Source organism: Canis lupus, chromosome 13, assembly GCF_048164855.1.
Source record: "Canis lupus baileyi chromosome 13, mCanLup2.hap1, whole genome shotgun sequence".
NCBI classification, from domain to species: Eukaryota; Metazoa; Chordata; class Mammalia; order Carnivora; family Canidae; genus Canis; species Canis lupus.
Window position 1 is genome coordinate 40,589,451 of NC_132850.1, and position 25,838 is coordinate 40,615,288.

General features: G+C 36.0%; 1 protein-coding gene across 4 annotated transcripts; it reads left to right on the forward strand.

Annotated features, from left to right (window-relative positions):
- On the forward strand, positions 1 to 24,133 carry ACTR6 (actin related protein 6). 4 transcript variants are annotated; one of them, XM_072773257.1, is made up of 11 exons: positions 29 to 360; positions 2,158 to 2,275; positions 2,725 to 2,793; positions 4,854 to 4,977; positions 6,274 to 6,409; positions 6,501 to 6,557; positions 12,908 to 13,006; positions 13,101 to 13,179; positions 18,824 to 18,995; positions 20,628 to 20,766; positions 23,420 to 24,133. In XM_072773257.1, exons 1-11 carry the CDS (start codon positions 86 to 88, stop codon positions 23,547 to 23,549), a joined length of 1,398 nt encoding a protein of 465 aa, XP_072629358.1. In that variant the 5' UTR covers positions 29 to 85; the 3' UTR covers positions 23,550 to 24,133. The 4 variants fall into 4 exon arrangements, with proteins under 4 accessions (XP_072629361.1, XP_072629360.1, XP_072629359.1 ...); XM_072773260.1 differs by lacking the exon at positions 20,628 to 20,766 and having other exon boundaries at positions 1 to 360; positions 23,420 to 23,591; XM_072773259.1 differs by lacking the exon at positions 12,908 to 13,006 and having other exon boundaries at positions 13 to 360.
- The last annotated feature ends 1,705 nt before the right edge of the window (positions 24,134 to 25,838 follow it).

Here is a 25,838-nt window from a genome sequence, read left to right on the forward strand (position 1 = left end):
CGGGGCGAGTCAGTGTGCGAAGCGGAGGGCAAAAACGTAATACGGTGGGCGCAAAAGCCGCAAGCCGGTTGCACGTTCCCGGGGGATGGAACCGGCGGGGCGTGGAGGTAAGCGCTGCACAGCCCTACGCCCGCAGCGAGGCCTGCAGGGCGTCTCTGGTTTCCGGCGTCCTCCGTTGCTAAGGAAGACCGGAAGCGCCCTTCCGCCCCGCCCCGCCAACCCTAGAGTCCCGGAAGCCCAGGGAGCCGAAGTGACGGGAGGACGGAGCGACGGCCGGTGGGTTCGCGGTAAAATGACGACTTTGGTGCTGGATAACGGAGCCTACAATGCCAAAATCGGTTACAGCCATGAAAACGTGTCGTAAGTGTTCTCTCGCTCCTCAGCACGAGCCCGACGTCTGGTGGCTTCACAGACTCGGCTTCCGGTCGGGAGCGCAGTAAACTGCAGGTGGCCCTCCGTGGCCCTCACCCGCGCCGTAGGGATGCTCCGACTGGAGCCGGGAGGCTGGGATGCTTTCCACTGCAGTTGTGGCGGTCACGTAGGCCACGCGGCCCCGGAAGTGGGACGTGCGTTTCCTTTGGTACAGGAAATCGTTGAGGAAACTAGGCTTCTTTGAGAAGCGGTGCTCGACGAAGCGGTGCGTCCCCGAAGTTCAGGAACCGCAGGAAGCGCGGACATGTGTGTGCATATGCACATTCTTGAGGGCACTGCCGCGGCTTTCACCAGATCCTCAGTGGGTCCTGTGACCCCAGAAGCGCTTAAAAACGACCTACTGGTTGGAGACGTTGAAGGCTTCGTGCCTAAGCCCCTTGGTGTGCCTTGGCCGACCTGGTTGATAGACTTGATTTGACGGAATCACTACAATGGCATTCGTCAAATATATACGTATATAGAGAGAAGAAAAGATGCTTTACTTCTAAAATGTTTACAGAGGATTCTCTGCCCTCTCTTTCTCCTTTTCTTTTTTTTCTTTTTTAAAGAGAACGCTTATAGAAACGTAAATTCTTAGTCTTCCGGAAAATGTTTTTTGGCAATGTGTATCACTGTTTTTATCCTTTGGCCACAGTAGTTCTGCTATCAGTTTCCTAAGGAATAAGTATGAAGGGTTTGATAAGAATAAATACAGGATGCTCTATGTTACAGACATTGTGTATGGTGGGAAAAAAGGAAAAGAAAGCAAGCTGAATAATCAAGAATAGAAAATAGACTAATATTACAGTACAACCATAAGATTGACTGTAGTGCGGTTTTTAAAAATCCCGTCCTCCAATCGCCTGGATGGCTCACGGCATTGAGTATCAGACTCTTGACTTTGGCTCAGATGGTGATGTTAGGGAATGGAATTGAATCACCCCTTGGGCTCTGCCCTCAGCTGGGAGTTGGCCTGAAATTCTCTCTCTCCCTGCACCCTAACCCCCAGCTCTTGCACTCTCTCACTCTCTTGCTTTCTCTCTCTAAAATTAATCTTTAAAGAAAAAAAAAAATCATGTCCTCAAAGCATATTTAAACATGTAGAGAAAATGACAACATAGTATAAATGAAATAAGCTGATACAAAACATGTTTGCAGTATTGTCCCAATATCCTTTCCCTCTCTCCTCCTCTCTCTCTCCCCTCCCCTTCTCCCACTCCTGCACACACATACATGTGTACATGTGTGTATGGTTGATGATGACTTTAGTTTGTCTTCCTAACCAGATTGTAAGCCTGTGGTAGGAGGCAACCATATTAAGAACTACTTCCTCCTCCTGTATCCTATAGCATCCTGCTAATTGAAAATCTTTGGCTTCTTAGAGATCTAATTTTAATGGCAAGAATTTTGAAACTGTAAATCTTTTGCCCGAGTGGTATTAAGATTCCCACATTAAAGCCAAAAGGACCAGAACTTTACCTGAGCCCTGACTGTCATCTGGTGGTGGCAGGATCCATACCCACCTGGAAGGATTTTTTAAGGATTACTTGAGAAAGATGAAGGGTCCAGTGTAGGATCTCATATGTATTAGAACTTTTTAAAAAATGTGTTTTTTTTTAATTATTTGAAGATAAAATGAAAAACACTGGTTGTGAATATTTTTTTTGTCATGGAGGGAGGTGGTTAAGTAATTATACTTTCTAAGTGAGTAGTTAGGAAATAATTATATTATTTCTTTGTTTACAGGGTAATTCCTAACTGTCAGTTCAGGTCAAAAACAGCACGACTTAAAACTTTTACTGCTAACCAGATAGATGAAATAAAGGACCCTTCTGGACTCTTTTACATCCTTCCTTTTCAGAAGGTAATTCAATTATATGTCATTTCTAACAACATAGTCCTAAATGTAAACACAATTTTTAAATGTATAATTAAGATTTTTTATGTATGGGAATGTTTTTAGAAAAGCTATTTAAATTTTAATAAGATCTTATTAAAACCAAAAATTGAAATTAAATTGTCTTGTTAGCAATAAATGACCATGACTTAGTTACTGTCTGGGGTTCAATCCCAGACCAGACCCTATAGCAGGATGCTATAGGATACTGATTGTGGTACTGAATTTTACTTGTTTATATTAAAGCTAAATGAGATGAACATGTTAAAAAAGTGTAAGTATAGAGTGGCGTCTCCTTAAACAGTGTTTGAGTAGTGAAGGTAACCATAAAGAGCAATTAGTCATTTAGAGTATATTAATGTGATTTTTAAAAATTATTCAAATATTTGTGGTAATTTATACAAGAATTTTTTTAGGGCTACTTGGTGAATTGGGATGTTCAAAGACAAGTTTGGGATTACCTTTTTGGAAAAGAAATGTATCAGGTAACAAATTGGAGTATGTATTCAAATTTCTATTTCCATGCTTTATTCAATGAAAAATTACAGCACCAAAGAATTATTAACTCACGTTAATGCAAGAACCAACAGGATAGGATATAAAGCTAGTTTACACCTTAATATGACTTAAATAAATCTGTTCCACATGGTTACTATGTACTATCACTCATTTTTAGCTTTTAAAATTATATACACTGCCAAAATATATATGTTTATGAAAAGTAATACTTATATACTTATGATTACTTGAGCTAAAATCTGGTAGGGGGGAGAGCATGGTGTGAAGTGAATAGACTTATTATTATTTTTTTTTTAAAGATTTTACCCATTTATTCATGAGAGACACGGGGGTGGAGGGACAGAGACACAGGCAGAGGGAGAAGCAGGCTCCACACAGGGAGCCTGATGTGGGACTCGATCCTGGGACTCCAGGATCACGCCCTGGGCCAAAGGCCGGCGCTAAACCACTGAGCCATCCAGGGATCCCCTAGACTCAGAATTTTTACTGAATAGTCTTGTGCTGAAAGTTGGCTCCTACGGGGTCATGAGAACCAATTACATGCATTTCTTCCCAGCTCTGTGTTCAGGGTTTGGTGACTTCAGGATAGCTGGAAATCAACCATGGTGACAGTATCTATAACACAGACCATGGTAAACCCTACAAATCAGGGCTTTTTCTCCCCCTGGAGATCTGGTTGTTGACCATTTACCAGCACACGCTGTAAGATGGGTTGAAGGGGGGATGAAATTGCAAATGTATGGGCACTATTTCCTCCTAGGCAGTGTCAAGTCATAGAAGGACGGACTTGTGTGGTGAGGAATACATTTACAGAGGGTGATCAGATTTCTGATTTAGAAAAATACTTGCTGATGATTATGCTAGCGGCACAGAAGACCGAGCAGAATGAGAAGAGAATGGAGGCAGAAAGGGCATTGAGAAGGCAGTGGCATTATTTGAGGTGAGAGATAAGGTGGTATCAGTAAAGAGGAAAGGCCAAGGACAGATTCCAGAGAGTAATTCTGGGATTGGGGTTGAAGGTAATTGAGGTATCTAGCTTTAACTTTAGAATATGTTTCAAAAGTTATATTTAAGTCACTAATATACTGTTCTTAGTTTTGAAGAAGTATAATATTTAAAAATATTATAAATATTTTAGGGATCCCTGGGTGGCTCAGTGGTTTGGCGCCTGCCTTTGGCCCAGGGCGCGATCCTGGAGACCCAGGATGGAATCCCACGTCGGGCTCCCGGTGCATGGAGCCTGCTTCTCCCTCTGCCTGTGTCTCTGCCTCTCTCTCTCTCTCTCTCTGTGACTATCATAAATACATTAAAAAAATTAAAAAAAAAATAAATATTTTAAATATATTTAAATATTTAAAATTAAGTAATTGCATATGAATAGAATTTTCATTTTGAAGTGAATTTGAGGTTAAGAGAGTCTGTATGGAACTCAAGATTATTCACATGTCTGCTATTATTAGATCAATTCACCATCTCCTATTTGTTTTCACAGTAAAATATTTTTGTCCACATACCTAAATTGTGAATATTATGTGAGAATTTTGCGCTTTTAATGTATGTAATGTACCTTTAGGTATAGCGAGTGAATTTTCAGTTTTTAATGCTTCTTAAGGGTGTAGGAGAGAATTATGTAAACACTATGCTAAAGCTTCTGGCCATTTGACTTGGAAAACAAAACATCTCTAATGCTTGTAGTTGTATTTTTCATTACTTTTGCACGCTGATCTTCAAACAATTTGATAGTATCATTTTATTAATGCTACCATTAAGAGAGTTAAAATTGAATAATAAAGTGCCTGGATCCTGTAATCAGTCTTCCGGGATTCAAATCCTAGCTATGTCCCTAACTAGTTACATGAACCTTGGTAATGTATTCAACTTTTCTGTACCTCAGTTGGCCAATTAAATAGGGTTAGTAATAAGACTTCTAGGATTATTGTGAGGAATAATATTTTTGTTTATATATGTAAAACAAGTGTTTATGACTACAAAGTTATAAAACTTGTGGAATTTTTTTCTCTCATAGGTTGATTTTTTAGATACCAATATTATTATCACAGAACCATACTTTAATTTCACTTCAATTCAAGAATCAATGAATGAAATCCTCTTTGAAGAATATCAGTTCCAAGCAGTCTTAAGAGTAAATGGTGAGTTAAAGTTTTGATTGCAATTAAGTAATGGGAATACAGACATGAATAGGGTAAAGAGAAACACTTAAAATCCAAGAATATTGGGTGACATTTTTTTAGATTTGAAGGAAATAAAACATGGAATTTAAAAATTAGGTATACTCTTAGAGATTATCTAATCAGACTTTTCTCACTTCATCTTTTTACTAGTTTGGTATTTTCTCCATAATGAAGTTACTAGCCACATACTAGTTTTTTGTTTGTTTGTTTTTTAAAGTAAACTCTGAGGTTCAGACTCACAACCCTGAGATCAAGAGTTACATGCTGTAACGACTGTACCAGCCAGGTGCTCCACTAGCCACATATTTTTAAGTTCTGAAAGATTGTTTCTAAGGAGGTTACCTTTTCTGCCACTGATGTGTTCACTATCATTATTATTGATTGAAATGTTAATAGCTCAGCCTGCCAATATGTGGAAAACCAATCTGAAAATATTATCTAGATATTTAGATATATCATTTAGATATTTATATGCTTACTAGTTTATGAAAGGCTAGAATTACATTACATGATTGTACAATGAAAGTACTCAAATATTTAGCTTGCAGAATTTAAGTCTGTATGAGTGATACTATACTATAATGGTTAAGAGCACAATCTCTAGAACAGTGTTCTTCAGGGTGATTTTGCTCCTTGGGATATTTGGCAACGTTGGGAGACATTTTTGGTTGTCTCGACTGTGAGGACACAGATGCTGCTAAACATCTTAAAATGAATAGGACAGCCTCCAGCAACAAGAAATTATCTGGCTCAAAATGTCAGTAGTTCTGAGGTTGAGAAACCTTGCTCTAGAATCACTCTAGGTGGTTTGAATCTTGACTGTTACTTTCTAGTTGTATGACATTGAGTATATTATTTAACTTCTCTGTGCTTCAATTTCTTCATCCATAAAATGGAACTGTTGTGAAGATTAAAACACAAATACTCATGGAGTTTTTAGAATTGTGCTCAGCATGTAATAAATGCTCAGTAAAATTATCAACTGTTAAAATAAGTTATGATGTTAAAATAATTAAGAATATTTACTTTTAAAAATTGATCACAAAAGTTTTAAGTCATGTTTACCACAAAATGTGATGTTTTAGTTTAAATGCAGAGAGCTTGTGATAGTTATGCATATTATTTTTAATTGACATATAGAAATAAAGGAAAGTTTTTGTCTTTGTGTTTGCCTTAATTTGTTACCTTTCTTTAAGTTACTTTAAATTAAGTACACTTTATATAATCCAGTTTTCTTTATCTTTTTCTGAATAGCTGGTGCTCTCAGTGCGCATAGGTATTTTCGAGATAATCCTTCCGAGTTGTGCTGTATCATTGTAGATAGTGGATATTCCTTTACACATATAGTTCCCTATTGTAGAAGTAAAAAGAAAAAAGAAGCAATTATTCGGTGAGTTGTATTCAATTTTCGTGTTTTTCTTAGGTTAAAACCAAATGAAAGGTGCGATAAACTGAACCAAATTTGAATTCTCCCTTTGTAGGATAAATGTAGGAGGAAAACTCCTAACCAATCATCTAAAGGAGATCATATCTTACAGGTAATATTTAGCTTTAATTCTTTGGGAGGGTTGGCTGCTGGTGATGAACTTTTTAAAGTCATTTAAAACTACTCTGACCATTTAGTTGTAACTTGAGGTGACAATTCTATATCACTGCTTTTAAAAACTATATCACATATATAAATACAGATGATGTTCAAATTGAAAGGCTTTCTAGTGGGGCACCTGGCTGGCTCAGTCTGTCCAGCATGCAACTCTTGATTTCTGGGTCATGAGTCCAAGCTGCACCATTGGTATAGAGCTTACACACACACACACACACACACACACACACATACAAACCCAAAAGCTTTCTAGCATATAAAATGCTAGTGTCCACCAAAATTTCGATATTTCCAAATTCTAGGGAGTTAAGTATGTTTAGTATCTTAAAATTCTAGAAGTTATAGCAGTTTATAAATGTTATACATTATAAAACAAATTAAAAATGCATTTAAGGAAATAGGGTTTTCAAAGGAAAATAAATCTCTATGCCCTCTTTCTTTCTCTCATGTCAATTCCATTTCACACAAAGTATGGTCTTTAAACTGTATTTATCGTTTATAGTTTTAGTCTCTGACTCTTAATAATGTATTGTTATTTTTGTTTGTGGATTAACCAATATTAGTTGACTATCCATCATTAAAAGATGAGGAATTAGCGTACTTTGCCACATCCCAACTCTTCTTGCTTTCCTATGTTTATTTATAAATTTAATTTATGCTATTATTTTAAATTTTATTTTGTTTAAAAACTTAAGTGTGATTTTTTTTTGTTTTGTAAGTAGAATTGTTAAATCTCAATTTCTCACTACATTAACTTTGGCTAGTATGACACCGTCAGTATCTCTTAGCTCCCCTCTATATCAGATGAGAAAATAAGTGAATCTGCATTTCCTTCTGCCTTTCCTCCCATGTTTTCCTTCTTTCTTCTGTCAGGTGTACCATTATTTTTTTAAACAGCTTTATTGAGATCTAATACATACCAGAAAATTCATCCATTTAAAGTGTACATTTTTTTTTTTTAATTTTTATTTATTTTTGATAGTCAGAGAGAGAGAGAGGCAGAGACATAGGCAGAGGGAGAAGCAGGCTCCATGCACCGGGAGCCCGACGTGGGATTCGATCCCGGGTCTTCAGGATCGCGCCCTGGGCCAAAGGCAGGCGCTAAACCGCTGCGCCACCCAGGGATCCCCTTAAAGTGTACATTTTCAGTGGATTTTAGTGTATTAGAACATTTTTAGAACATTTTTGTTACCCTCAAAAGAGACCTACTCCCCTATCCATCCTACCCAGCTCTAGCACATTTGTAAAAGACTTTTTATTTTACGATAATCACAGACTGAGGAAGTTGTAGAATAGTGTGGAGAGCCCTGTGTAACCTTAGTAACATCTCAATTAACTAATACAATATCAACATGATAAAATTGACACTAGTACAATATTATTTTCAATTTTCACCATTTTTTACATGCATTCGTGTGTACATCTATGCGATTTTATCCCATATATAGATTTATCTAAGCACCACTGAAATCAAGCTGTAGAACTATTCCATCACTCTAAAGGAACTCCTTTGTGCTACTCCTTTACATTTGCTTTCTCACCATGTCCTTCTCTCCTGGCAATCTCTAATTTGTTTACCATTTCTATAGTTGTTATTTCAAGAAACAGAATCCTATAGTATATAACCTTTGAACAGTGACTTTTTTCATTAAACATAATGCTGTGTGATTTCTTCTTAATTATTGAGATAACATTTATATATGACTTTTTACTAAAGTGAAGTCTTCTTGCCTTGTTGTTTATACATCAATTCTAACAGCGAAAGGCTCATGAGTAGCATATACAGTATTATGATTATGTGAATGTTACTCATTGTAGAACCAGACAGAATTGGGCTCAGTTTCAAAAAGTTTGGATATTTAGTCCCCCTATCCCCATCAGATTGGAAAGACCACATTTGAAAGGCAGAGATAGTTGAGACAGATGAGGATGTTAACCAAAACCCAGGTCCCCCCCACATACAACTTTGTTAATAAAACAAAATTTTTATTGAGGTAAAACATACATATAGAAGTTTACAAAACTTGAATGTACAATTCAGTGAATCTTTAAAAACTGAATATACCCAAGTAACCAGAACACAGTTCAGGCAGACTATATTACCAGCACTCCAATCCCTCTTTGTCCTCTTCTGGTCTGGAAAACCACTGATTTCAAGCATTTGTAAACAAAACTAATGTCAGTGTAAACCTGAGAAATCAATTTGAAGCAGATATGACACTGAATTGTTATCTTTAATATATTAAGGGCTCTTCTCAGTTAAGAAAAGCACTACCTTGGTATAAAATAACGGGTTACTAGACGATTCTCAGAAAACAAATGGTCAGTGATACAGATAGATAATTATTAGGGTTACATATAGTCAAAGGATACAAATGGATAATTCTCAGACATAGAAAAATGTTAAACATCTGTAGTAATTATTACAAATTCAGTTAAAATATTTATTGAGCATTTATTTAGGAGGTTGGGATATATTGAGTTAACAAATAAGAATTCCTCTATAGGGCAGCCTGAGTGGCTCGGCAGTTTAGTGCCCTTTCAGCCCAGGGCGTGATCCTGGAGACCAGGGATCGAGTCCCATGTCGGGCTCTCTGCATGGAGCCTGCTTCCCCCTCTGTCTGTGTCTCTGCCTCTCTCTCTGTCTCTCATGAATAAATAAATAAAATCCAAAGAATTTCTCTATCATGACACTGCTATTAGAAAAACACAAATTAAAATACCACGATTTTTATGATCCAAATTAATAGAATTTTTTTTCAAAAGATGATATTGCAAAAAAAAAAAAGGTTGCAGATTGTGATGCTGGCTGCTGATCAGAGCATACCTTGAAATAACTTTTCTGGTAAACAGTTTGGCAATACACCAAGGTAGTAGAAGTATTTCAAGTTCTGTGTCCTAGAGTATGAATAAATAATGAGATAATCCAAGATACAGATAAAAGTACCTATATTGCATTGATTTTGAGTTATACTTTTCTCACATCTCTAGTTGGAATGGATCTTCCAATTGTTGGTACCTTAGAATTGTCATAGTTTAATTATCCTCTTTTCTTTGGTGCAATAGTAAATCTTAAAGAAGGTAAAATATGGTGTATATGGAGATAACAAAAAGCAAAAAGAAGCAATAATGTTTTTTACTTATAAGGGCTATGCTAAACACTTTACATGTATAATTAGAATCATTTACTTCTTACAGATGTATTAAGTCGGTGATCTGATTATTATAACCCTTTTAGAGTTGAAGAGATTGAGTCCCAAAGAGGTAAAATAACTTGGTTACTGAAATGTGATTCAGCCAAAGTCTCTGGGGCACCTGGCTCGCTCAGTTGGTAGAGCATGTGACTCTTGGTCTCAGGCTCTCATGAGTTCAAGCCTCATTTGGGGCATAGAGCCTACCTAAAAAAACCCAAAAAGCAACAAATCCATAATCACAAACACACAAGTATCTTTCCCCTTGATATAAATTTCCAACACCAGGAACATTAATAAATATATTTTAATAGATTAGATTCCTCTAATAAATATTATGGGGCAGTAAATAACCATATTTTTGAAGAATGATAGCATATGCAAATGTGAGATAACATTTAGTCTAAAACAAAAAGTATATGTAGTATATATGGGTAAAGATAAATATTCAAAGGAAATAACTTCACATTTTTGTTTATCCTTTTCTTGTATGTTTTTTATTGAAGTATAGTTGACACACAATGTTACATTAGTTTTAGGTGTACAATACAGTAATTTGACAACTCTATACTTTATGCTGTACATATTATAAACATAGCTACTCTCTGTCACCACACAATGCTATTATAGTACCTTGACTATATTCCTTATGCTGTATCTTTCATCCCTGGGACTTACTAATTCCATAACTGGAGGACTATACCTTCCACTCCCCTTCACCTGTTTTGCTCATCTCCCTACCCTCTCTCCTCTAGCAACTGCCAGTTCTCTATACATATGGGTCTGTTTTTGCTCTGTTTTGTTGTTTAGATTCCATATATAAGTGAAATCCTTATCGTGTTTGTCTTTCTCTGACTTACTGCATTTTGCATAAAACCTTCTAGGTTCATCCATGTTGTCACAAATGGCAAGATCTCATTTCTTTTTTAGGCTGCTTAATATTCCATTGTGTTTGTGTGTGTGTGTTGGTGTGTGTGTGTGTACCTGTACATACTATGTTTTCTTTATTCATTTACCTATCATTGGACACTTGAGTTGCTCCCATATTTTTGCATTATAAATATGTTATAATAAACAACAGTGAATATATTTTTTATATGTTTTTGGTTTTTTGGGGGTAAATACCTAGTAGTGGAATTACTGGATTGTATGGTATTTCTATTTTTAATTTTTTGGAGGAATCTCCATATTGTTTTCCACAGTGGTTATACACCAGTTTGTGTGAGTTTTTCTTTTTATACATTATTGCCAACATTGTTATTTCTTCTCTTTTTGATACTAGCCATTCTGATAGATGTGAGGTGATATCTCCTTGTTTTGATTTGCGTTTCCCCGATGATAGTGATGTTGAGCTGGCCATCTGTATGTTGTCTTTGGTAAAATTTCTATTCAGGTCCTCTGCTTATTTTAATCAGATTATTTGGGGGTTTTTTGGTGTTGGGTTGTAAAATGTCTTTATGTATTTTGGATATTAACCCCTTATCAGATATATCACTTCAGATAAATCCTTTGTAAATATCTTCTCTCATTCTTTTCATTTTGTTAATTGTTTCCTTCACTGTGTGAAAGACTTTTATTTTGGTGTGCTCCCAGTAGTTTATTTTCACTTTCATTCCTTTGCGTGAAGAGACATATGTAGAAAAATGTTGTTAAAGCCAGTGTCCAAAACTGCCTATGTTTTTTGTAAGGAGTTTTATGATTTCAGGTCTCACATCTAGGTTTTTAATCCATTTTGAGTTTATTTTGTTTGTGTGGTGTAATAAAGTGGTTTAGTTTCACTGTTTGGCATGTATCTGACCAATTTTCCTAGCACCATTTATTGAAGAGGTATCTTTTCCCTATTATATATATTCTTGCCTCCATTGCCGTAGATTAATTGACCATAGAAGCATGGGTTCATTTCTGGGTTCTATGCTATTTCATGGAGCTATGTGTCTGTTTTTTCTGCCAGTACCATACTGTTTTGATGACTATAGCTTTATAGTCTATCTTGAAATCTGGGATTATGATACCTCCAACTTTGTTCTTTTTCAAGATTGCTTTGGCTATTCAGAGTCTTTTGTTATTCCGTATTAATTTTAGGATTATTTGACCCAGTTCTCTGAAAAATATTGTTGGTATTTTGATAGGGATTACACTGAATCTGTAGATTGCTTTGGACATTTTAATAACACGAATTGTTCTAAGCCATGAGCATGGAATATCTTTCCATTTGTTTGTGTTTTCTTCAGTTTTGTTTCTTTTTTTTTTTTTAAGGTTTTATTTATTTATTCATGAGAGACAGAGAGAGAGGCGCAGAGACACAGGCAGAGGGAGAAGCAGGTCCCATGCAGAGAGCCTGATGTGGGACTAGATCCTGGGTCTCCAGGATCACACCCTGGGCTGAAGGCGGCGCCAAACCGCTGAGCCACCGGGGCTGCCCATTCAGTTTTGTTTCTTAAAGTATCTTTGTTTTCTTCATTAAGCCTGTGTTTCTTAGGTTCACTCATCAAATATTTATTAAGCATCTACCGTGGTACCAGGTACTGTGTGCTGACTCACTACTATAATTAGAAAAGAGGGAGATCCCTGGGTGGCTCAGCGGTTTAGCACCTGCCTTCGGCCCAGGGCATGGTCCTGGAGTCCTGGGATCGAGTCCCCCGTCAGGCTCACTGCATGGAGCCTGCTTCTCCCTCTGTCTCCGTCTCTGCTTCTCTCTCTCTCTGTGTCTCTCATGAGTAAATAAACAAAATCTTTAAAAATAATAATAATAATAATTAGAAAAGAAAGTGCAGAGTTAAGTCATTTTAGCAAGATTCTATTCAGAATGATTGGAGGGAAGTTGCTAACTGGATAACATTACCTAACTTAAAGCCTTCGTTTTCAGTTTCTTTCTGCAAGCTGGACTAATAGTTGACCTCAGAGAGATAATGTGGAGATTAAATAAAATGGAAGTGTGATTATTCTATGAAGTTGAAAATATTTTACACATTCAAAAATTTAATATTTAAAAAAATTATCCAAAGATTTAATTCCAGAAAAAATATTTTAAACAGTTGTAAATTATACTTAACGTTTTTCGATTTCAAATTTTACAGTATTTATTTCTGTTTAGGCAGCTTCATGTTATGGATGAAACACATGTAATTAATCAAGTGAAAGAAGATGTATGCTATGTGTCTCAGGATTTTTATAGAGATATGGATATTGCAAAGTATGTATAACCATAATCTAAGAATTAGAAAGTTGATTGGTGGGTGATGTTATGCATAGTTAATTATCTCACAAGTCTCTATTTTGTTTTCCAGGTTGAAAGGGGAAGAAAATACTGTAATGATAGACTATGTTTTGCCTGACTTCAGTACAATTAAAAAGGGCTTTTGTAAGGTAATGTAAAGAATCCTCAATGGCATTGCTTGAAGAGATCATCTCAGTCAGATTTGAAAAACATCTAGCTGGGTTTGGTAGAGTCTTACAGAGTTGATAGCCTTCTGCTGGCCTTTTCTCTGACACAAGTGTATAAATGATTAATAAATATCTTATTAAAGCATCAGCTGTGATAGAACATGGGAAAAATCTGGTGTTAGATAGTATCATTATTTATATTCCAGTTAACCCCTTTTCTATTTTCTAAGGAATTAGTTTAAATCCAGTTGGAAGTTGGTTATTTGCCAGTTGTGAAAATTATTAACAGAGCTGACATGGCTGAATTTTACTTGTTTGGTCTGATATGATCAGATGTAGTTGAAAAGGGTAAAATCCAGCACACTTTCAAAGTATTGAGAAGCAGTTTATCTTAGATGTCAAAATAATTTCTCCTTTTATTTTTGATCAGCTCAGATAAACTTAACTCTGTTTGAGTAAATGTGAAGTTTGCCCTTTTAGCTGGCTTAATGGAGGATTATTGGGAAATTAAAAATCTTTGGTCAGAAATGTAAGCATGTTTCCATAAGGAAATGTTAATGATATCATTCATTGCAGTATAAAAAGTGAAAAATTGAGAAGCGCCCAAATATCTACTAATGGAGGAAAATAAATAAATTTTGATATATATTATATTGTAAAAGAAGCAATTGTGAAAGTGAAATAGAGCTACACAGAATAATGGTTACATCTCAGAAACATGTTTGGCTAAAACATCTAAGACATTATGATGTCTTTTTAAAAAATATTTATTTATTCATGAAAGACACAGAGAGAGAGACAGAGATAACAGACAAAGGGAGAAGCAGGCTTCTCATGGGGAGCCCAATGTGGGACTCGATGCCGGGACTGGATCACGCGCTGAGCTGAAGCCAGATGCTCAACTGCTGAGCCACACAGGCATCCCAACATTATGATGTCTTTAAGGAAGATTTAGTAAGATCTGTACAGTTTCAGGATGTGTGGAATAACTTATGTTACTTAGAAATACGTAAGCAAGAAGTAAAAGGATGAAACTGTATGTGAGTGATAACACCAAATTAAAAAGGGGAGTTGTTAAATTTATAAGTTGTATCAAACAAGTTGATAGATACTTGGGTTTTGTACTTTTATAATTTTTTAAAAGATTTTATTTAATTATTTGACAGAGAGAGAGAGAGAGAGAGCGCACAAGCAGGGGGAGTGGCAGGCAAAGGGAGAGGGAGAAGCAGAACTTGCTGATCCTGGATCCTGGGATCATGACCTGAACCAAAGGCAGACGCTTAACCAACTGAGCCACCCAGGCACCAATTATATTTCTTTATATGCCTGAAATTTAAAAAATTTTTGAACATACTGTTGAGGTAAAAATACAAATCAGAATTCTAAGGAGGCCTTGTAAAATTGAAATCACTTTGTGATATTCTTAGAGACAGGTACTTGTGGGAGGACCTAGGCTGACTTTGAAAAGTGGGAGTTGGGACAGATGAAGAGATCAGGTTGCCTGTAATAAACTGAAAGCCCAAGTCCTCCTTAGGATATCGAAAGTACATTTTTTTCTTTACAGGACAGTGAAAACTGCAAATACATAGATAATACCATCTTCATATATTATTGCTCATTAAAACACTCCAGTTATATAAAACACCTTATGGATAATTGATAGCATTTTGTAGAGTTAATGGTGGTAAAGTAATACGTATTTCACAGGGATGGGCCCTGAGTAAAGTCTCAGTAATTCCCAATTTCTCTAAACCTGAACCATCATTGGTATCACCCAGGGCACTTGAAAAATAATCAGTATCTATGTTCTCAGTTCATGTCCCTTCACCTTACATAGTGAGCCAGTAGAGAAGTGATCATTCCTCCAAGTGAGCTTTGTTTTACTCATATCTTTGGAGAAAAAAGGCAGAAGCCACATAGCTCTTTTATTGGCCTTTGGCTTTGAGCTCAGTATCTGGTTATAGGTTAAGCTTCATTAACTTAGTGTAGACTCTTTGTTATCGGTAGACTGGATAGTCAGTTGGCCTGGACTTTTGCCAGATGATGGAATGTTACTTTGAGTTTTTATTTTAAAAATAATAGTTTAATCTTTACTTTGTCGATTAATGTTAAGATTTATCATTGATAAGTATAGTTAATCCTTGAACAATGTAGGGGTTAGGGGTACCAACCAGTGTCCCCCTGCCCCATGCAATTGAAAATCTGCATATAGCTTAACACCCCCATCCCCACAAAAAACTTAACTACTACTAGCCTACTGATGACTGGAAGCTTTACTAATAACAGAAAGTTTATTAACACATATTTTGTATGTTACATGCATTATTTACTATATATATTAGTATAAAAAAGTAAGCTAGGGAAAAAATGTTGTTTGGAAAGTCATAAGAGAGTGCCTGGGTGGCTCAGTCAGTTAGCATCTGCCTTCAGCTCAGGTCGTGATCCCAGGTCCTGGGATTAAGTCCCATGGATCTGTTGTCCCTCTCCTTCCACCCTTCCTCCTTGCTCTTGCTCTCTTTTTCTCAAATAAATAAATAAAATCTTTTTTTAAAAAAGTCATAAGAAAAAATATATCTACAGTACTGTGTTGTAAAGAAAATCTGCATATAAGTGGACCCATGTAGTTCAAACCCATGTTCAAGGGGCTACCTGTACATGTTAAATCATGTGTATATTGAAAAAAAAAAAGACCAAAAAAACAAACAAAAAAATTGTGTATATTTTAATAATTTTAAGATTTAGAAACAATTTCATTTAGTATATGTTAGAATTTATCCTAAAATATGTTGTTTTGAATTAGTACTTGATTAACTTCATTGTTGCCTGATATACAACAACTTTGATGAAAGCTGATATATGTTTATGAAATTAGAAAAACAATAACTACATAAAATGAAAAAAATTATAATTATTTGAGAACCCTTATACTTAGGATATTGTTAAAACTTGAACTTTGATAGTTTATTCAAGAATATTTTTAAATAATTGTGAAAAGATACAACCTTCATTTTCTAGTACTTATGATAGTAACAATAACAATAATAAGCCTATAATATTGTTACCGATTACAACTGATACGAATTCCAGTATTATCTCTTATTGGAAAGGAAATGCATACTAAAGTGTAGTGTACTTGATTGGACGTAAATTGAGAAAATCTGGCTCATAATTAATGACATTAACAGTTTCTGCAGGGCCATTGTAAAATATAAACTGAGTATTTCATTTACAGTATTAGAACAAAATTTATGAGGCTGTATAGTAATCATGGCCTACCCCACGTTGACTAAAGTAGCAACTCCCAATAGACCTTATATATTCCTTCTTTTGTCTATGTCTAAAAAAATCTTTTTGGAATTGTACTCTTAAAACAGAAACTACTTGTAGTTCCACATTGCATATTGATGAATAATGGCTTTAGAGCCAACATCCAACAAGGATACCTAGTTCTGGCTCTTTCCCCTAGTTTAGATATTTGATTCTGGGACAGTCACTTGATTCTCTTCTATAAAATCTGGGGAAAGGACTACATAATCTTATGTTTTGTCAACTGAATTTCTCCAAAGTCTGCATCTGTTTCAACTTAGAGTGTTGACAAAATGAGTTATAGCCTTTAAACTCAAGCTAATATCACTTTTAAGTGAATTTATAAATTTATAGAAAATATTTTCCTTACTGCCTAAGAAGGAAGAATACTTGAGGATAATACTTTTTGCTACTTTAACAGAAGTTTATTGGTTGAAAAGTGATTTGAGTTTTCCTTGTTCTTCCTAAAGTATAATGAAAATTATATAATTTTTTTTGAAAATTATATAACTTTTTTATTTTTAAAAAAAATTTATTTATGATAGTCACAGAGAGAGAGAGAGAGGCAGGCAGAGACACAGGCAGAGGGAGAAACAGGCTCCATGAACCGGGAGCCCGACGCGGGATTCGATCCCGGGTCTCCAGGATCGCGCCCTGGGCCAAAGGCATGTGCTAAACCGCTGCGCCACCCAGGGATCCCGAAAATTATATAATTTTTGAGTGTTCTTATTTAAGAGTAATGTTTCAAACTTGGATTTCCCAAATTCCAAATGATAGAATTCAGAATTATATCCAGGTTAAGAGAGGCAATGTAGTGGAAGAAATATATATTAGAAGTCCTTTTGGTTATTAGATGAATGATCTTGAGCAAGTCATGTAATCTTGCCAAACCCGATTACATCATAAGAGGAAAATATGCCTACCTTACAGGGTTATGTGAGAGTTCAGAAGGATAATGTATATAAAATGCCTAATACAATAAATGGCACATTGTTAACTAGGATGCTATTATTTAGGAATTTATTGAATACTCATTATGTGCTAGGTAGTGGACATGTGATGGTGAACAATATAGACTATGAAGGATAATATAGAGCAATAGTGGAGAATAATGGAGGGAACTTTTTTTTTTTAAGAGTTTATTTATTTATTAGATACAGAGAGAGAGAGAGAGAGAGGCAGAGATATAGGCAGAGGGAGAAGCAGGCTCCACACAGGGAGCCTGATGTGGGACTCGATCCCAGGTCTCCAGGATCACGCCCTGGGCTGAAGGCAGCGCTAAACTGCTGAGCCACCGCGGCTGCCCTATGGAGGGAACTTTTATTTGAAGTCAGAAAAAGCCTCTTTGAGGAAGCAGAAATCTGAACAGAGAATAGATGACTGACTATATTAAGGGATGTATAATATTCTTTAAACATATTATTCTTTTGTAATTAATATTTTCATATATTTTAAGTATTTTATACTTATATAAAAGATTGGGTAATACCTTGTCTCAGGAGGAAAATTGCATATATAAATGGAAATGAATGTTTATAACCAAATCTGGAAGAACTGATGGTTCTTAGTAAAATTGAAAGGGCGATTATTTTAATGATGTAGAATATTGTAGATTTTTTTTCTGGCCCCTTCAGGGATACAGCTCAGCAGAAAATAAGTAACAAAATTTCATTGATAAAGTCCATGGATTTCAAAATAGATTTTTGAAGATTGAATAAATGAATTTAAATATTTAGGTTTTTTGTACAAGAGAAAGGGGAAGTCCTGATAGAATATAGCCACAGGGTCCAGTAAACATCTAGAATAAGAAAATAGGGACATTTGGTTGACTCAGTCCATAGTGTGCAACTTTTGATCCTGGGGTCGTGAGCTCAAGCCTCGTGTTGGGCATAGAGCTTACTTAAAAATAAACACACATATGCATGCATACATAGGAGAGTGAAAGTAAGTAGTAGTGATGGTAGCATTAAGACATACTAAATGTTTTTTAGAGTATGTTTTTTTGTTCCCTAGGAACTGAAATCAGTCTGTTATTATAGGCAGGTTAAGAAGTTTCCTCTCATCTATTCTCCTCTCTCTTTAAAAATGTGTGGAATAAGGCCAGATCATCTTTTTGGGAACAGCTGCATTAGAGTGAGCAATTATTTATTCGTATGGTTTAGGCAGCAGAAAAGGCCACATCTTTCTAACTTTTGAAAATCCTGAATGAAACTCCCAAGAATATGGTTAATATATTAATAATAACATATTGCTAAATGTTATTCGTATGAACTAGATAATGTAGCTTAAACTTTTTTATCTTTTTTTTTTTTTTTTTAAGCCAAGGGAAGAGATGGTGTTAAGTGGAAAATATAAATCTGGAGAACAAATTCTTCGTCTGGCTAATGAGAGATTTGCTGTTCCAGAAATACTCTTTAATCCTTCTGATATAGGCATTCAAGAAATGGGTATTCCAGAAGCTATTGTTTATTCAATTCAGAACTTACCTGAAGGTACATGAATAAAGTATTGCATGGTAATAATATTTCTAAAAACATCATAAGCTCTATAAACTATAGAGAAATCATCTGAGTTTTCTAAGTAATTTCGGGCAAGTGGCAAACCTGTTTTATTTGCAGAGATTTCCAGATCTCATAGTGCACTTGAATAATTCTTTATTGGTCCTAGATTAGAAATTTGATATAGGAAAGTTATTATAGTCTATTTAAACTTGAGGAAATTAATCTCTTCATGACTATTAGATTGCTGTATCTGTTTTAGAAAGGTTTTAACTCAAAGTTCCACCAAATAGAAATTTATAATTTAACAAAGTGATGGTTTGTAGCTATTGATGGGACTGGTTTATCCTCTCAGTTTTATTTGGACTAATATACAGGATGTAAATAAGGCTGAAGTATGGTGCTTCTTAGTGATGTGTGTGTTCTCCTGAAACAGGATTCACCTAAGTAATTTTCTATTTTTATTTTTTTTTTATTTTATTTTATTTATGATAGTCATACAGAGAGAGAGAGAGAGAGAGGCAGAGACATAGGCAGAGGGAGAAGCAGGCTCCATGCACCGGGAGCCTGACGTGGGATTCAATCCTGGGTCTCCAGGATCGCGCCCTGGGCCAAAGGCAGGCGCCAAACCGCTGCGCCACCCAGGGATCCCTCACCTAAGTAATTTTCTAGAGTGTTAGAGAGTACTTTTATATCTTGAAAGTGTCTTCCTACTTCATAAGGAACAGTCTAGGCATTGGAGAAAATCTACCACCACTTGCAATGTCCTTTCCTCCCTTTAAAAAAAAAGAGAGAGAGAAAGAAGAGAAAATCACATAATGTAGTTATTTCACAACTATTTTTGTATTAATTTCTCATTAATTTCACTTTATATAAAGTTGCAGGTAGTGTTCTACAGCATTTTAAACTACACTGCTTTAATATCATGAGACTCAGTGTCAAAGTAAGGGAACTTTGTGCCTGTTTTGTGAAAGGAAGCATTATGTGGGGTGGCCATTATGTATTAATTCCTCATAGATTTCCCCATGGCTTTTAATACCAACTAACCATATGGCACCCATCATGTAACCGTAAGTGTAGAATATAAGATCCTTTATGCTTATGGATAATGAGTATTTTTCACTATCAAATGTAAATGTTGCACAATGAATATATCTGTCGAAGTGAGACAACATGGAGGTTTGGGCTTCCACGTTAAAATGCCTTAAAGGCCTTCATTTTTAGCCTTACCTTAGTTCACAATCTCAGCCTACAGAAATACCTCCTCCATTTTAGGAAAAAGCGAGCATAATTATCAAACATCTGCTGCTAGAAAGTTATTCATTTACATATTAGCTTACATGTATATGTAAGTAGTCTGCAGTTCACCTCCCTCTTCACCTTAGCCTTTCTTTTAAAGATCTATGAGGTCATGTTTCACTGTTTAGTAGGCCAATTTGTGTAAACTTAACTTCATTATAGAATCTTACAAATTATAAATAATTTTTATGGTTATTAAACAATTAACATGTTTTCCCAACCAATAACTATAACTGATTGCCCTTGTCTAAGCCCTCATCTCTGTCTTTCTGGAAAGATAAGTAAACAGGTTTTCTGATGCCTTTTCTTCTTTTTTTCCTCTTAAAGAAATGCAGCCGCATTTTTTTAAGAACATTGTTTTGACAGGAGGAAATTCCCTTTTCCCGGGATTTAGAGACAGGGTTTACTCAGAAGTTCGATGTCTCACTCCAACAGATTACGATGTTTCAGTTGTGCTGCCTGAAAAGTAAGTGTTGGCTTACTTTTAGAAATAAAACATGGAAGTCATTTTGTAGATAAAACGGTCAGGAAAAAAAAAAAAAAAACAACTGTCAGTAGGTAGACTTGAGTTTAAAGCCTGGTTCTGGCAGGTTTATTTCACCTTTGGAATCCTCATTTTCCCTTTCTCCATAATTAAAATGATAAGCCTGACATTTCAGTGGGCTATGACAGCTTGATGCTGAGATGATGAGTGTAGTTCCTGGGGAAGAAGAGTAGCAAGGCCACATCCTGTTCAGCATTTTAACTTTGTAAATAAAAAAACAAGGGTTCATAACTTGGCACAGGCCTTACAGTAAGTTAGTAGAAGTGACCAGGCTAAAACCTAGTTCTCTTCATGTGCAGTCAGGAGCAAATACATGTCTCTTACCAAATATATGTTTATTTTTATTTATTTTTATTTTTTCAAATATATGTTTAAATAGCACCCCCTTGCCGCTGTCCCAGTCTCAGGTGGCAGAGTTGTAAATAAGACCCCCTATATCTGGCTTTTTTTGAGAGAGAATGAGAGAGAGAGAGAGAGAGAGCACGCACGCGTATGCATTGGGGAGGGGGCAAAGGGAGAAGGAGAGAGAGGATCTTAAGCAGGCTCCATACCCAGCAGTGAGCCCAACACGGAGCTCAATCCCACAACCCTGAGAACATGACCTGAGTCCAAATCAAGAGTTGGACACCTAACCAATTAAGCCACCCAGGTGCCCCCCCATATACCTGACTCTTAGTTTTTAGAGTTTCCTTTTAAAGGTAAAGTAGAATTTTTCTAAATCAATAGCAGTAAATAGAAGGCCCTCGTCTGCTGCTCACTTAATTTATAGGTATCAGATTAAAGAATAAACAATTGTTGGGCATTGGAATGATTTTTATCAGTATTAATGTTTATGTACTTCATAGAATATGAAGCATACTGGATTTTTTTTTTTAAAGATTTATCCACTTATTCATTCAGAGAGCGAAGAGAGAGGCAGAGACACAGGCATAGGGAGAAGCAGGCTCCATGCAGGAAGCCCGATGTGGGACTCGATCCTGGGTCTCCAGGATCACACCCTGGGCTGCAGGCAGCGCTAAACCGCTGCGCCACTGGGGCTGCCCGAAGCATACTGGATTTTTATCCTATGTGTTTATTTTATTTTTATTTTTTCCACCATGTTTCTTTATCCCCCACACATTTTTTTTTTAAGGTTTTATTTATTTATTCATGAGAGAGACAGAGAGAAATAGAGGCAGAGACGCAGGCAGAGGGAGAAGCAGGCTCCACTCAAGGAGCCTGATACAGGACTTGATCCCGGGACTCTGGGATCATGCCCTGAGCCGAAGGCATATGCTCAATCACTGAGCCACCCAGGCATCCCATCCCACACATTTTTTTTTTTTTTTTTTGCTTTGTTTCCCCTACATGTTTTTTATTTTTCATTTTATTTTATTTTTAAAGATTTTATTTATTTATTCAAGAAAGAAACAGAGATAGCAAGAGCACAAGGAGAGGGAGAAGCAGGCTGCCTGCTGAGCAGGGACTTGATGCAGAACTAGTCCCAAGACCCTTAGATCATAACCTGAGCCAAAGGCAGATGCTTAACCAACTGAGCCACCCAGGCGCCCTCCTGCATTTTATTTATTTTTTATTTTTTTAAAGATTTTATTTATTCATGAGAGAGACAGAGAGGCAGAGACACAGGCTTTGGAAGAAGTAGGCTCCATGCAGGGAGCCTAATGCAGGACTTGAGCCCAGGACCCCAGGATCACCCCCTGAACTGAAGGCAGACGCTCAACTGCTGAGGCATCCCTCCTTCATTTTAAATGCAAATCATGTATACATTACAGGGCAGGAGATCATCAGAAATAGTTTTTATTCTTTTATTCAGCAAATCTTTATTATACATCTGTTTTATATATGTATATATGTTATATAGATATGTAAATAAATATATGTTTAAAGGTTAGGAAATACAATGAATATAATAAGAAAAACATTAACTTTTTATCATTTTTCAGATTTTAAACTGATTTGGGAGAGAGGAACAGTAGAAATAGAATTGAGTCATAAAGTATAATCTTGGTTGAAGATAAAACCAAACTAAATGTTTTTTATGTGTGCCAAAATTTTACTTACTGTGTCCTACCATGTAAACGTTTCATTTATTAGAGATAGCAGTGTGGCAGCTAAAGCACAGACTAAAAATAGTTTGGGGTTAAATCCTAGTCCCACACTTAACCTCTCTGAACCTCATTTTCCAAATCTGTAAAATGAGAGAATAGTTACTTCATGGGTTGCTCTGCAAAATAGATGACCTATCTTTGCCACATACAGAATTTATATCCTGTTATGACAGTATTTTTCATTTTATGCATTTTTGATCTTTTGTATTCTTGTTTATTATTAGAAGTGGAGGGTCTGTAAATTCAGGGCGTAGGGAAACAAAGAACGCTTAGTTAAACTGGTGGCTGAGGTTCTTTTCTTTCTTAGTTTACCTTATTCCTATGAAGCTTATTGCTTATTTTCACAAGTGATTCTCTGTTAAATTAAGTTGGGTAGAGATTGCTATGTTTTAGCTACTAATGAATGTTTTCTGGCATTTCAGTTCTGAGCCGTCATCTGGGTTCACTTATTTTAACTTTATTTTCAGCCCTATTACTTATGCCTGGGAAGGTGGAAAATTGATATCAGAGAATGACGATTTTGAAGATATGGTAGTAACAAGAGAAGATTACGAAGAAAATGGACATAGCGTCTGTGAAGAGAAATTTGATATTTAAGAAACATTCTGAATTAAAAGTTTTGACTGTTTGTGATTGAAAGGTTTAATTTCAATGTTCTTTTTAAAGTAGATTAAGAACCTGTATTACCTTTCATCCTAAGATAAGATCTTGAACTTATAGAAAATACTTTGATCCTCAGCTAATTTTCAAAGGTTTCTTAGCTATGTTATTCCAGTAAACTGTTTCTCAGCTCATATTTTCATGTAGGAGTTAGACTACCATAACAGTGCTCACACTGTTTCTGAGAATAGGTTATCTTTCATTAGAAGATGAAAGAGTGAATGCATTTTAAATTTAATTCTTTATATCTGAGAGTACAAATGTAACTGTCTCGCTGGTCAGTTTTCCTTGGAGTGCTTTTTTTGTTACGATGAGTACAAAGGATTGGCTAAAAGTGTTTTCTGGCTGATACAGTTTCTCTTTTAGAACTAAGTATTTCGTCTAAAAATTGTGATTTTTATTTGTACATACTAAAGTTGGGAAGACTAATCTTATTTGTGTTTAACATTTATTTTTTATTTAGAATAAGTTGGAAAGAGTGGAAACTAAAGCCAGTTTATTAAAGTGCTTTTTGATTAGTACTGTGTTGGCAGAAATAGATTATTTCCTTCGCAAAAATACACCATTTTTTAGGATGAAAAGAAATTTGAAGTTAACTCAGGGTTGGTCAAAAACTCTTGGAACAAATGTTAGTTTGGTTTTAAAAACTCTTACATAAGGGGATGCCTGGGTGGCTCAGTGGTTGGGCACCTGCCTTCGGCTCAGGTCGTGATCCCAGAATCCGGGATGGAGTCCCACATTGGGCTCCCTGTGAGGATCCTGCTTCTCTTTCCCCCTCTGCCTATGTCTTTGCCTCTCTCTCTCTCAGTCTGTGTCTCTCATGAATAAATAAATCTTAAAAAAAAAAACCAAAACTTTTATATAGGGGTGCAAAAAAACCCTCCAGTTTAAGGAAATAGCTGGCAATGACATGAATGGAGCAGGTAGGCTTCTTTGCTTGCAAACAGCAGAAACTCATTTGGGCTATCCTAAGCAAAATGAAATTTATCAGCAGGACAAAGTTTTGTATAATCTGAAAGGAAAAACAAAAACCAAAACCCAAAACTGGACCAACAGTCTTAAAATCCACTAAAGGTGGAATGAGAACTTAGGCACATTAGAGTTCATCTTTTTTTTTTTATTGCAAATTGCATGCATCGAAATAACATGTTCCAGTGTTGTCCATGCATTGTATACCCCTTAAGACAATAAAGTATTAGGATTTACACCAATGAGTAATTATGATAGAACAGTCCTCTCAAACACTCTTCTGTCTTGGTTTTGAAATTTTTAATTCAGTGGTGTTTGGCTTGGCATAGCAAACCGATCACGTTCACCTACTTCATGTCCCAAATCCCTTTAAATATTTCCAGTGGAGAAGGGAGGAAAGTAAATGAGATCAGGGATGAATACACAGGGAACGCTTAAGTACTATATTGTGGTGATATATTATTTCTCAAGCTGGATGGTGGGCACAGGGGTGTTCATTGTAGAATCTATACTGCGTGCATGAAATAGTTCACACTATTTTGATAGAGTAAAACCTTAAGTGACTTGGAAACACAAAGGGTGCTATCGGTGAACAAAAGTGGAGGAATTTCTCAAAGATGAAAAATAAGTGAGATTAGATTGTAAGAGAATCAAGAACAAGAAAACCTGTGTTCCAGGTCAAGGCAGGAGAAAACTACCAAAGACATAACAATTCCAGGGATATTTTAATCTTAGGACAAATACAGAGAATAGGAAATCACGGAGGAGCCATTAAATGAATTAGAAACAGCCAAACCCTACTCACTTTCTTGAAATTGAGGCTCAGCAGAAAGAGTTGAAGTGTAAGGGTTCCCTAACCATCTAAAATAGATTTACATCCACTAAAGGCATAGAGAAAAAAAAATCTTGAAGGGAACAGCCGATTGTGGCACTGATCTCAGGCTAAAGGTAAGAGCTCAGACCTCATTAGAAAAAATTCTGACAGGGCAGGACCGTAGGGCACTTAGCATAGCTTTCCTCCTGCCAGGGAAAGGCACCATAATTAGAACTTCAATTCATCAACAGGTAAACGGGAATTTGTAAAAGAAAAAAAAAAACAAAACATTAAACATTTGAGGGATACTTAAAACACCACAAGAGGTACATGAATCCAACAAGAACAAACCCCTAAGGGAATAAAATAAACTTTATAATATTCTCAAAAGACTAATGAGGCAATTGCATCTATCACAACAGGTTACCATAGCAAAATAGGTC

Bases quoted from the DNA above. Each gene is read 5' to 3' on its own strand.
- ACTR6 (XM_072773257.1), top strand. From the start codon at position 86: ATGGAACCGGCGGGGCGTGGAGGTAAGCGCTGCACAGCCCTACGCCCG. The intron at 4,978-6,273 runs GTGAGTTAAAGT...TTTTCTGAATAG, and splicing joins AGCAGTCTTAAGAGTAAATG to CTGGTGCTCTCAGTGCGCAT. The intron at 13,180-18,823 runs GTAATGTAAAGA...TTTTTTTTTAAG, and splicing joins TTAAAAAGGGCTTTTGTAAG to CCAAGGGAAGAGATGGTGTT.